We start from the raw sequence: 14,226 nt of genomic DNA, 5'->3' as shown, positions 1-14,226 counted from the left end.
ATCTGAGTAAAGATCCCCAGGTCCGTTTAAGTCAGAAAGTATTTGATGATTAAAATTAAGACACCACAACAGAAATGTAGGCTGTATCTGTATTAAAATGTTTCAAGTAACAGTTCCATTCCACATGGCTATTCATTCTGCATGGGCGGTCATTAAAAGTTCCTATGCAGTACTTATAATTGGCCACTGGAAGCTTCTCTGTACACACTCCAGGCACCTTCTTGTCTTCAGTCAGGCTGAAAAGGCTGGATGGGAGTCATGCACATTGTTCAGGCAGGCACAATTAACTTCCATACTTCAAAGTTCCTGTTGGAGTGTCTTTGGCTTGCATTTTCACCACAGGCAGTCTTTATCTGAGCTTTCAGAGTCTGCCTAAGCCAGTAAATGCTACCTCCATTCAGTTCTTGATGTTGACAACAGAGTCTGTACCTTCCTCTTTAGGTATACTAATGTTTGAGGCATATGAGCTGCAGAATGTACACTATGCATAGATCGCCAGCTGGTGATGGGCTCGGATGTTTTCATGTTGTTTTTGTCTTCGAAGAAGTCTTGTAGTCACGAGGTTGGTGACTCCTTCGGTCAACAGTGCGCATGGGCTTCGGCTCCATCGTTAGATAGTTTTTTCCGCCATCGGGTTCAGATGTGACTTACTGCGCTCCGGATCCTTATTGACCCACCCTTCGACGCGCAATCACACTTAGCCGACGGTATTGTCTCAATCGGTGCCTTTGACGCGCACCCTCTACAACTTTCTATTAAACTTCGACACCTGCGAACCTCGACTCGGGCGGTTGGGCCTACCCGCGCCGAAAGAGACTGATGTTGATGGAGAACGGACTCCATTTAAGAAATGTCCACAGTGTGGTGCTAAGTTTCCACACTCGGATCTCCATCCTGTTTGCAATCTGTGCCTCTCTCCAGAACATCGAGAGGACGATTGTGAAGCTTGCCTCTCATTCTAGTCGAAAAGACCATCCGGGATCGTCGAGATCGCCGCCGCGACATGCAGACAGGCACAGGTTTCATTCCGGACATCTTCCATCCAGGTCCCGATAACCTTCCAGAGCCAGAACAGGAAGAGATTCCGGACTCCGAAGTAGACGTCTCCGACGCCCAAGATGACATCACCCCAGCTCAAAGGGACGTGAATACTGAGACCCCAGCCCTGACCAAGCCCATACCAATGGCTCCTATAACACCTTTGCCTTCGGGCTCAGTGTTCTCACCGTACAATAACTTTGAACGCCCCGGGCCCTGCACCGAAGGACAACGAAAAGCCATTCGGCTCGAGCCAACCATCCGGTCCCGAGAAACCACCTTTGGCACTGAAAGCTCAGTCGTCCGAGTTGCCACGCCCTCTTGCATTCGGCACCGAAATCTACAAAAGACCCCTCGGGACCGAAGCAGTCCGATTAAAACATCAGCACCTAAGCGGCCTATAAAGCGTAGGCACCAAAGCGGCCGGATAAGCCACAGGCACCAAAACAGCTGGATAAAACCTCGGCCCGAAGCACACTGACAAAACTTCGGCACCGACACACACACAAAAGACTTTGGCGCCCAAAACTTCAGAGCCAAGACCATTAAAGGCAAGGCACCAAAAGCTTAGGAACCAGAGTAGGATGCTGTACCGGACAATGTCCCAAAACGTCCAAAAAACGTTTCTAAAGAGAAAACTTCGACGCCAATTAAAACTATCGATCCCGAAGAGCTTTTCTTTCCCGATCCAAAGCAGACTACCATCTTTATTCACCCAAAGTCTGGTCACATAGTCACCAAGCTACCTACAAAGAGGAAACCAGAACATTTGCCACAGGCTCCAGTTCCTCTAAAGAAGATTCTTATAGCTACTAACACTTCACCACCTTCACCTCCACCACCAGTTAACCCTAATTTAATAATTTTGCCACCACACTCTCCACAATCGGAGGATAGTGACAATTCACATGGGGATGGGCAACTGGATGAAAACGTAATGCCATTAGATCCTGATGATTCACCACAGGAACCAGACCCATGGCATGATTATAATACTGACCCTGATGTAACCAATGATCTGGACTCCTAAACCTCAAAACCATCCCCACCAGATGACAATGTGGGTTTTGCCCAGCTAATCAATAGGGCTGCTACATACCATAAGGTCAAACTTCATTCAGACCCTGTAGAAGAGGATTTTCTATTGGAGACTTTTGTCCAACCACAAAAATCTACTCCTGTCTTACCCATGTTACAAGGCCTTTTTAGGCACACTCCTGAAGTGTTCAAAGACCCCGTCAGAGCTAGGGTTCTTAAACCCAGACTAGACAAAAAATACAAAGCAGCCCCCACTGACTGTGTATACATCAAGGGCCAACTTCCCTTAGATTCACTAGTGGCTGCCAATGCACGCAAAAGGGCAAACTCCCACGGGTCAGGTGACACACCACCTCCTGACAAAGAATCTAAATTATTAGACGCCTCCGATAAACGTATGGCGTCTCAAGCTGCAAATTCGTGGAGAATAGCAAACACACAAGCCCTTCTAGCAAGATACGATAGGGCCCACTATGATGAGCTAGAAAAGCTCATTCAACATCTACCTCAAGAATATAAGGACAAAGCCAATGACCTTATACAAGAAGGGAAACTCGTAGCCAGTACTTTAGGCAAATGTGCGCTTGACGCAGCAGACATAGCTTCACGTGCAATAAATACCAGTTTTTTGCTACGTATACACGCCTGGCTCAGGGTATCTGGGTTTAAACAAGAGGTACAAAATACCATTCTAAATCAACCATTTGATCAAGAGCACCTCTTTGACCCTGCAGTCGAGGCATCTTCAGAAAAGATAAAAAAAGACACTGAGACCGCAAAGTCTATGGAAGCCTTGCAGTCACCATCTACCAGAGGATCCTTTTATGGAGCAGGTTCCAAAACAAATACATCAGAACACCCGTCCTCATCCTATGAAAGTCCCAACCAGGGCTCCTCTTCTAGAGGATACAATAGAAGAGGCTACAGAGGTAACAACAACAAGGGTAGAGGCAGAGGTAATAACACCCGCTACTCCTCTAATAACAAACAGTGACTTCCCTACGCTTCCACCCGATCATCCCACTCCTGTCGGGGGACTCTTCTCACAGTTCCTACCTGTCTGTAATTCCATCACAAAAGACAAGTGGGTAAAACAGATTATCCAGTATGGTTGTTGCCTGGAACTCACTTCTACACCTCCCATCATTCCTCTAAGACAGCTTCCAATGTCATTAGAACACCTGATGCTCCGCAAACAGGAGGTCTTAGCAATGTTACAAAAGGATGAAACAGAGCCAGTTCCTCTGCTTCATCAATGCACATGAGTCTATTCTCTTTATTTTCTAATCCCAAAAAAGGACACCTCTCTCACGCCAATACTAGACCTCAAACCGCTCAACTTTTACATTCAATCAGACCACTTCCACATGATCACTTTACAACAAGTGCTTCCACTTTTACAACAAGGCGACTTGCTCTCCACTCTAGATTTAAAGGATGCCTACTTCCACATTCCCATAAATTCCGCTCACAGGAAATATCTCAGGTTTGTGGTAGATGGTCAACACTACCAGTTCAAAGTGCTCCCATTCGGAGTCACTACAGCACCCAGGGTTTTCACCAAATGCCTCACGGTGGTTGCAGCCCATCGCAGAAGATAAAAAATTCATGTCTTCCCTTACCTAGACGATTGGCTCATAAAAGCAAACTCCCACAAAAGCTGTGTTTAACACACACTCCAAATGATACAGTTGCTTCACAGTCTGGGATTCACAATACATCTAAGCAAAATCCATCTCCAACCGTCCACAATGCAACAATATCTAGGGGCTAAGGTGAATACTTCCACAGCCCTAGCATATCCCAATCCCGTCAAGATAAATGCTACACAAATCCTAGTTCAAAGATTTCAACCACAACACTCACTACCAGCAAGAGTGTTCATGCAGCTAATAGGAATGCTGGCCTCTTGCATTTTTCTCGTTCCTCATGCACGATTGCAAATGCGCCCATTACAAGAGTGTCTAGCACATCAGTGGAACCAGGCTCAAGGTCAACTAAAAGATCTGGTGTTGGTGGACGACCGCACCCATCGCTCTTTGCAGTGGTGGACCACAAAAAATCTTTCCAAAGGTCATTCCTCGAGCCAGTCCCACAGATAGTGCTAACAGATGCATCGGTCACCGGCTGGGGAGCACATCTCCAAAACCATACTGTTCAAGGTTTATGGACCTCTCAATAAATAAATTGCACATCAACTACCTGGAATTGTTTGCAATCTCTCTAGCATTAGTCTTTTCAACCGCAACTGCTAGGCAAAGCTGTCATAATCCGCACAGACAACATGACAGCAATATATTGCATACAAAAACAGGGGAGGGGCGCACACTCTCTCCAGTTATCCCGTCTAGCACAGAGCATCTGGAGATGGTCCATTCCTTAGAAGATCTACCTCCTAGCAGAACATCTACCAGGAGTACACAATCAAATAGCGGATCTGCTCAGCCATTAAACACAACAGATCCACAAATGGGAATTTCATCCTCAAGTTCTTCTTCCATTCTTTCACATGTGGGGACATCGAGACATAGATCTGTTCGCCACACACCAAAATGCAAAATGCCCAAGCTTCGCATCCAGGTATCCACACGCATTGTCCAAAGGCAATGCACCATGGATGAATTGATCAGGCAAATTTGCTCACGCTTTTCCGCCTCTCCCACCCATTCCATTACTAGTGAAGAAACTCCAACAGCATTCCCTCACAATGATCCTTGTTGCTCCAACATGGGCAAGGCAACTGTGGTTCACAACTCTCATGGAACTATCAGTAGTGCCACATCAAAAGCTGCACCTCTCGCCCAAGCTACCTGCAAAACAGACAACAGTTGTCTTTGTTTCGAGTTCCTGCAATCAAAGCCTTTATGGAAGGTCTTAGAAGAATAAATCCACCAAAAGCTCCACCCTCTCCAGTGTGGAATCTCAATATAGTCTTACCAGACTAATGGATCCTCCATTTGAACCTTTACACAAATGTGAACTACAGTTCCTTGGAACATAGCATTTTTAGTCGCCATCACATCTCTCAGAAGAGTGAGCGAACTCCAGGCATTTACCATACAAGAACCATTTTTACAAATCCATCATAACAAAGTGGTTCTTAATACAAACCCAACATTTTTACCCAAAGTGGTATCTGCCTTCCATCTAAACCAGTCTGTTGAACTACCAGTATTCTTCACTCAACCAGACTCAGTGGCAGAAAGAGCTCTACACACCCTCGATGTTAAAAAAGCATTACTTTACTACATTGAAAGAACAAAATCCTTTAGGAAAACCAAACAACTTTTCGTAGCTTTCTCCCCAGCTCATAAGGGCAATCCTATATCTAAAACAAGAATTGCAAGATGGATTGTAAAGTGCATACAAATATGCTACCTTAAAGCCAAACTCACAATAACCATTCCCCCTTAAGCTCATTCTACACGTAAACTAGAGGCATCTATGGCATTCTTAGGGAACATCCCCCTAGATGACATATGTAAAGCAGCAACTTGGGCCACACCACACACCTTCACAAAATAATATTGTGTAGATGTGCAAGCAAAACAATAAGCTAGTGTGGGCCAGGCTGTATTAAAAACACTGTTTCAAACCACTGCAACAGATACAGGTAGCCACCGCTAAGGAGGATACTGCTATATAGTCTATGCATAGTGTACAACCTGCAGCTCATATGCCTCAAACGGAAAATGCTGCTTACCAGTATGCATCTGCTCTTGACATCTAGAGCTGTAGAGTTGTACACGCCCACCGATTCCCCAGATACCTCTATCTGATCCAGTATTATCTTAATTATATACATCACACATGGACATCTTTCTATTTCTCACTACTCCATCTAACCCTAGTGGCATAAACAATCTTAACGATGGAGCCGAAGCCCATGCGCACTGTCGACCGATGGAGGAGTCACCAACTTCGTGACTACAAGACTTCTTCGAAGACAAAAAAAACATGTAAACATCCGAGCCCAACACCAGATGGCGATCTATGCATAGTGTACAACTCTGCAGCTCTACATGCCAAGAACAGATGTGTACTGGTAAGTATCATTTTCCTTTATGTGAATGTAAGTTTACTTTGTCACTCACTTCCTAGTTTCAGCAAAGAAATCTTGCCAAGTCCAGTGCCAAATGAGATACAAATGATTGCAACCCAGAGAGTTATCTGGAGATCAGCTGGCACTGATCCTTTCATAGAACAAAATACTTCGTATGATCATTCCAGGTCACACTCTTGCAGTCTTTAGTCCGCTGTCCTGCACCACACAATGGTGGGTGGGTGTCTGTCTTCCTCGGACATTAGGCTGTGTTTTGTCATTTGGGAGCATCATATGTGTGGTCTTGGTAGCGAACGGCCGCACACAACCTCCCACTTCTTGCTTCTGGGTAGCGGTCAGTGTCTCTTCGCGCAAGCAACATGCAGATGTATGCCTGTGTAAAATCCAGCACTTCAGTCTGAAACACCATCAGTTATAGCACCTAGCAGACATGAGGGTACAGTCCTTACTATGTTTCCGCCATCTACAGTTTACTATAGTCTCTGACTTACAGTGAAAACTCTGCTAAGTGTGTGCTTAGTTCAAAGGTTTCAAAAGGTTTTATTAGTAACATTCAAAAACTGGACCGCCCTTGCATAGCCACTCTACACGGATTCACTCCCATGGAAAGCCAAGTCTGGTCTGACTTGAACTAATTTGATGACCCTCTGATCTTAGGATTCTGTGAAAGAATGGTCTTGAACTGCATTTCTTTCTCTGACCATTGAAGCTTTACTGTAGGACTAGCCGTAATCCCGTCCATAAATGTTTCACTCTTAACCCTCCTTAGGACTGGTACTTTCACTGCCCCCACCACTTTAATACTGTGGTCCTGCAAGGGCAATCAGCCTTTCTGCAGCTCTTTTATGCAAAGAACAGACAAGTTGTGCGACTAGAAACTAAATGCAATTAACTTATATATCGTAAAGGAAATGCATGTTATGAGAAACCAGTTGGGGATTCTCATTGCACAAATAAACAGAATCTAGCAGAGAAAAGGGATGGGAAGCATGTGAAAATTTGTATCTTCTACAGAGTACATCTGAAAATAAAACCATTTTCTCTTTAAAAAACAAAGGTAATCAAACCATATTGTGAACTCTTTTCACAAATGTTTTAATGCCCAAAGGTATCAAGTACATAAAATATAGGATTCTACATACAAATCTGAATCGCTCATTCATGGAGTAAACATTTTTATACAGTGATCTACTTGCTCAGGTAGAGAATTCCACCCATCTAATAAGATGTCCTGACAAAATTAAATAAGGGGTGGGATTAAGAATAAGGGTACAAAGGCAGGAATTAGTGTACAAGTTTTTCAACACCCATGAAGCCCTGGTATGAACATCACTAAAGAGAAACGGGTGTCATTTTTTAAAAACACAATCTGATTTAGAGTAATGAGTGGCAAGTGTACTTGTGAAGATTTGTTAATTTCTAGGAATTGTCCATTTGTAAGTCATGGCCAGCTGTCGTAAATTCTGAGGAATAAATCTTCATCTACAATTGCAGTTTCCAACAACTTTGTGAATTGTCCCTCAGTTCAGACACGGTCTAGTTTTGTGGGTTAGCAGAGGAGTTTATATATCCACCCTTTGATCTTGTTATATTGTTGAGACATTTGATGAAGGGCTGACAATGTTTCTCAGCAACAGCGTCCTGGTGTCACTAGTCTTACACCTGCAAGTCTAAGTCACATTTGTAAAACAAAGGTGACCACTGCAGAATGGTAACACTTTTAGTAATCATTCTTTCAAAGCTGTATCCTGTGTAGGGCCACAATCCTCATGTCCTTTTGTTAATGCATAGATTATGGGTACCTTGCTTTTCACTCTGCAAAGGAATACTTTCTCCTTTAAACATGAACAGTCTTGTCTGCGTAATTTAGGAAAGTAATGGTCTGTCTCAAAAAACAGATGACACAATAGAAGCAAGTTCCCCTAGTGACAGCTAATTGGAGGATAGGATCCTAAAGTTAGAGCATGTTTTCTATAAAAGCCAGATTAATGGCAGTTTAAAGTACTCCCCATTGCTGTCCCCTGATTTGCTCTCTGTTGTCATGTGATTTTTCCTTTGTAGTCCCCTGTAAAAAGTTGATTTCCTCTTGAGGATGGTAACATAATCTCCCTGAATGTCTTTTGAAATCTGTGATTGTAGATCTCAGATGTTGATAGAGAACATTATTTTGCGCATGTGTGACATTTGGGGATTTGTTGTGCCAATAGCAATTGCACAGTGCCTATCTAATATCGGCAGCACAAGCAAGCCCTTGCATTGAAGGCTTTCAGAGGAAGATGATTAGTACATTTTGTGTGTGGCATAATTTGTAGATCTAGGTCAACAGTGCATACCTGAATTAAGTATGTTGAATAAGAAATACTGCAGCGAGGTGTGCTTTAAAGGACCCCGGTATCAAGAACAACAGAATGCATGGAGCTCAGATGTCCATTCTGTAAATAGTTTTATTGAAGGCTTCTGTGGCTGTCTGTCAATGTGCAAATTTGCTTTATTGATTTAGTCATATGTAGGAATGGAACTGCTTATCATTCATTAATTAAAAGCTAAAAAACACAATTACATTTTTGAGATTTGCCCATTGACAGAATTAGTGAAAGTATTGCTACTTGTTCTGGAGATGTAACATTTGCTTTAAATGTACTTTATGCCATTTTGGCCGTTTAACAGAAAAGTAATAGAGTAAGTCATTTTTTATGCAAATTGATGTAATGAATATTCTGAAGAATAGAGTATAATTTTCAAAAAATGCATAGAGGTCTTGTTTCATTTTCTTTAATGATTTTGATTTGATTACTAGTAGAGTACAATGTAGCTTTACTGGCTTTCTTTTTACAGTATCTGTGGATCTTTTGCCAGTCTAATCATTTGTCTTTATTTTTCTTGACAGATCATACTGAAATAATCAGAAACGGAATGGATTGTCAAGACACCTCATTGAGAATAGCAAAGCATTCTTACTGTACATACTATCCAGTTTCCTCTATAGAGTTGCCACAAACTGCATGCTAATAAAATAATGTTCTTAATATGGACAAACCACAAAAAACTAAGCAGCTAGTGCTGCAACATTATATATATTACATAATATATATGGTATGTTTAGTATATTCCCACTTAAAATAGTTAACTACCTGATACCAGCTGTGATGTTAAAGGGTAAAGTGTACTTTAAAAGAATTTGTAAACATGGTTTCCTTCCTAGGACTGTTGTCTTATCTCCATAACTATAGCTGATGCAGATGATTTGTTCCATTATTGTTGTAAGACATTGAATGTTATAAATCTTTCAGGTTTAGCAATAATTTCTTTACATTTGCAAACAACTATTCAAATTTAGACTCAATTTTAATGTTTGGTTGCCCCCATTGACTAATTAAAGTCTATAATCATGTTCACTCCTTAAAAAGATAAGACTGAGAAGAAAAGCAAGATAAAGTACCCTAATCATCCGTAAATCTGATTTTTACAAATCAGGGTTAAGCACAAATTCCGAGAATGCAAATGAGCTTAACATCAAGCCTGGAGAAAGTTGCATTCATACATGGGAATTCTAGAATAACACAAACAAAGAAAATTAAAACCTTTGCACAGTATGGTCTTCATACACAAAAAAGTGAAAAGAGTCTTGAATGAGTTAACCAGTATATTTATAATGTTTTCTAAATAAGACTTTGCAGAAGTGCCTAAATTTTGACACAGTACATCAAACTTGAAGTAAATGAGGCGCAAGCCAATAATCTAGTGTAAGCGATTAACCTGTCATGTTTGTGATCTGAAGGTTACCAAAAAATAAGCTGAATTGTTTGCTGAGACGTAACTCTTGTAAACTCTGGAAGAAATGAGGCTGTAGGTTGAGGAGATGCTTAAGATATTCAAAATCTACTCAAGAACACCTTAGTCACTCAAAACTTGATTGTGACTCTAAATCTGTTACTTAACATTAAAAATGTAGTTAGTTCGAGCTAACAAACCATAAATGTTATGCATTTTTTAATTGGAGTGAAAAGGGTTGTAACCGGATTACAGCACGGAATATGTTTTTCATCTTTTTCTTTTAAATCATATGTCATGCCTTGAACATATGACAAGATGTTAAATACAAGTATACATGTTATATATACATATACATATTGAGAGATTTTAATGTTTGTTTCTTTTTAAAAACCTTGATGATTTCACAGGATGCACCTGTGAGATTATTTTAATTTAGACTTGGTTTAAGGTTATTTCAAGCACTATTGTACCAAATATTTCCTATTTCATTTTTTATATGTTGCACATTTGTCACATTAAGTACATAGTTTTTAAATTATAAATTTAAGAAAGAAAACAGCTGTTATTAAAGGTTATGTATTATTGAATGGAACATCATTTTACTTTTGTGACACATTACTAATGATTGAAGTATTTTATCTTAACAGTTTCAAAATTGAATGTAAAATATTTAAACCGCTGGCAGCATAACTGGTTGTGAAAAACAAAATATCCTAATAACCATAAATTGGTGCATCTAGAAATGTATCTGCCATTCTAACTCTTGTATGTCAGTGTCTGATTACTATCTATTTATATTATAGTTGTAGATTTGATCATCCTAAAGCACACACAATCGGAGTGTAAATTAACATATTGCATCTGATGTTGCAGTTTTTATTTTACTTAAAAACAATTCTATAGCTCCACTTCAGTTTATTATACAATCCCATTATGTACTTTTATGAACACAAAGGTATTTATGGATGTTTGCCATCATTATACTGATGGTTGAAAATGCAGCGTACCGGAGTCTGGTAAAGTTGTTTCTAACCATATTTTTTACGATTATTTTTGATTTTTGTAGTTTTTAGTAAAATATTACAAGGTAAATTGTAAACTTTGTTTAACTATTTTGTTTAAAATTCTTAAGATCTTTTTTGTTTTATGTTAACTTTTTATGTTGAATAGTAAGAATTGTGATTCTACATTGTTTTACAATCTTCTGTATATGACAAATTTGAGCCCTTTAACAATCAAGCATGACCTATATGTAGCCCCGTTGGAAAAAAAAAACTAGCAATGAAAATGGTGGACAGTCTATACAGTTTCCAGAATTTTGATGATGGCAGAAAAAAATGGAGTGAAAAAAGTACATGAAAAAAAAACTAAGGAACAGCTGTGCATATTGGTGTCGGCAAACAAGTTTGCATTTTATTCACATGTAGTTTTATAGACATTCTGGAATGTTTGAAGATTTGAAACTATTTTTCTGTATAGATGCCATTATTTGCCAAAAACTTTATTTGTATTGAAGAGGAAACATACAATATGTACTATGGGTAAATTAATAATGCTTTGTTTAAAGGAAAACAATCACCACACACCTAAACAGGACAGTGTATGCAGTACTGTTACAACTAAATGTCAGTTTCTCTGAGAATGTGGTCTCACATTTTATTTTGGTAACAAAATAATTCGTCACACAAAACAGCAGAGTATTCATATGGTATATAAATGATAGCAGTATACTATAGATTCTGACTGCATCTTAGTTTATTACCTATGACTGTAACTATTAGCAATCTGTTGTATTGTTGATTACGTTTTTGTTGTGAGGTTAAGTTCATTAAACCAATGTGCAACCACTGAGATAAAGAAAAAAAAATGTAAAAAAAATTGTTTTGCTTATCTTTATTTGTACTGCTGTTAATTCTGTGGTGCATAGAGCTTGCACAATAGTGTATGACCAAACCCAGCCGAAGAGTGATCTGGGCAGCAGAGTAGGTGCATATACTGTTGAAAGTAGGCGTGCAGAAGTCACTTTTGCTGTAAAAGAATTGGGATGGCCGTTTGGTTAGATACATTTGAGAATAAGCAGAAGAAAATCCAGGCCCAATGCCTGCAACAACAAACAATGGCTGAGAAAGAAGTTGTTCAAGGGATAGAGAAAGACAAGATGGCAGTGAATGCCGTGGAAGGTGAAATGACTTGTGTAGAACAAGAGCATATCCTTGAGGATAAACATAACTGCAAGTGCATAAGAGAAGTGAGGTACAAAGTGAAGGGAAAATAGAGCTGCTTGTTGTAAGAATATATAAGAAAAAGTGGAGAAAGGAAGCAAAGAGGCTGTGAGAAAGCACAGATTGTATCAACCAAAGTGGAAGAGTGATCGATGCTAAGGAGGAAAGGACAGGTCAATTGAATGGAACCAATGGAAAGAAATATTTGTGTTATTGAGATGACAATAGTTGCTAATGCTAATGAGAAAGAGGTGCAGATTGGTAGGGCTTACAAGCAGTAGGTTTTTAAAGAAAGAGCATGTTTTGCGGCGGCAAGAATCAAAGAGATTGTGGCTAAGCAGAGTAAAGGTGCACTTGAGTAGATCAGTTGAATAATATGTGCTTCGGTGCAGGGTGCTGTGAAAGGCAGTGCAAAGAAAGAGAACATTATAACAAAAGTGATGGGCATAAATTTAGAGAACACTATAACAAAAGTGATGGGCATAAGTTTAGAGAACACTAAAGACCTAGACTTAACTTAAATATGTGTGAAATTCAAGCTTCTCGCAATGCTGCTAAATATAGAAAATGACTCAACAAGAAACCACTTTCTGATGCCAGGCTGTCAGTGCTGAAGTGCAATATCCACTGAACTCTTCTATCAAATAATGTCGACAAGTCATTCAAACACTGCTTTCCTGAAGGAGAACATTGAGATCGTTCAAATAGGCCACTTCCTATCTAATCAATGGCATCACCTGTAAGCTGCAGATCTGTAGGTATTTTTGGGGTGATTCATAAGAGTCATAGTTGAACAATACAGCATTAAGTTGTTAAAAGTCACACAGGTATAACACAAGGATGCATTGAGGAATGGCACAAAATAGGAGACTAGAAGTAAATATGGATGTTTCTTTGTTTCTCATTTTGTTATTTCTCATTGTTAATTTTTTGTTAGCACGGGCTGCCTTTTGCGGTAGAGAAGTTATATAAATTGAATTTAACTTTATTGAATTTGTTTAAAAAAAAAACACAATAATAAAAGGCGAGTAAAAATGTAAGAAATATTCATAACCAATGTATCATTAAGAACAATTTCACTTAAAATGCATTATAATTGGGTTCTAAAACCATTGTCATAAAGAGATCAATTTCCGAAATATAATTGACTGGGTTTGATTGCCTGCAGTGCTGATGGGTATGAGGAGTTCAGTATGCCATTCTGGGATATTTTCGTAAGTGATTTCAACATTTGTTACATTCCTTCAGTTATGCCATTTAGTATTTTGCCTTTATTGGCATTTTGGTGGATGCTTGTTGATGTATTTAATCGGTCTGTTTTTTGTGGAAAGGGCGCGTTTGGACAATTCCTTGTGTTGGTTAAGTTATTGTTATTTTATACTTGAGTCAATGTTAAAGTGCTGCTTTTGGCACCAGGGGGTTTAGCTTTCAAGCCCTCACTATTTTTTCTCTCAAAAATTGGAAAGAACCTTTGTTTACTATTGTTTTTTATTATGTGTATGTTCTTATTTGGTTTGGCCTTTCCTGTTGAGCTATCTTAATTTCTTCACTATGTGCTTATATATGGTTGGAAAGCATCTGCTGCCTCAGGTTGGTCCTTCCCTGTTGAGTTGCCCAAAATTTCTATTAGGGAGTTATACATGTTGTATTTTGAAAGATCGGTGTCTCAGGTATCGATCTTTGAGATAACAGGTATCCCCTGAGGGTTGTACTCACTGTAATTTCAGTGAATTATTGGATTCATTCACTATTGGTTTGGCTGTCTCGTTCGGGAGTATAACTTCGAGATGGCTTGTCTGGATAATATCCTTACTGTTGTGCTTTACACAATCTGACATTTTGCTACTACTGTCAGTGACATCATTTGTTCTTGAGTTATGTTTTTGTCAGAATGGGTCTTGTAAGTTTACTCGAAATGAACAACAATCTTTTGTGGTAGCAGTTGTGAAATGTCAGTCAATACGTAAAGGGTATGGGATTTTTTTTGTAAATTTATCTATAACGTTTTATATTCTATGTTTTGATTATAGACCTCCCTAATTGACATTATGTTGGTAGAGATATCCCTTAGTACTGAGACTTGGTGGGTTA

At 39.5% G+C, this 14,226-nt stretch overlaps 1 protein-coding gene across 42 annotated transcripts in view; it reads left to right on the top strand.

The window, feature by feature from the left end:
- MBNL2 (muscleblind like splicing regulator 2) overlaps positions 1–11,550 on the top strand; it is a 564,932-nt gene extending 553,382 nt beyond the window's left edge. For 41 of the 42 annotated variants that reach the window (XM_078657944.1, XM_078657951.1, XM_078657948.1 and 38 more), the window contains one exon: positions 9,027–11,550. In XM_078657944.1, coding sequence (XP_078514070.1) covers positions 9,027–9,148 — 122 coding nt within the window. In that variant the 3' untranslated portion in view covers positions 9,149–11,550. The remainder of the gene's footprint in view (positions 1–9,026) is intronic. The other variant, XM_078657954.1, reaches the window with a different exon arrangement.
- Positions 11,551–14,226: the final 2,676 nt, after the last annotated feature.

The sequence above is a fragment of the Lissotriton helveticus genome, chromosome 8 (assembly GCF_964261635.1).
Source record: "Lissotriton helveticus chromosome 8, aLisHel1.1, whole genome shotgun sequence".
In the NCBI taxonomy this organism is placed as follows: Eukaryota; Metazoa; Chordata; class Amphibia; order Caudata; family Salamandridae; genus Lissotriton; species Lissotriton helveticus.
The sequence above is the reverse complement of the archived record's forward strand: the minus strand, read 5'-3'. Positions and strand labels throughout refer to the sequence as shown.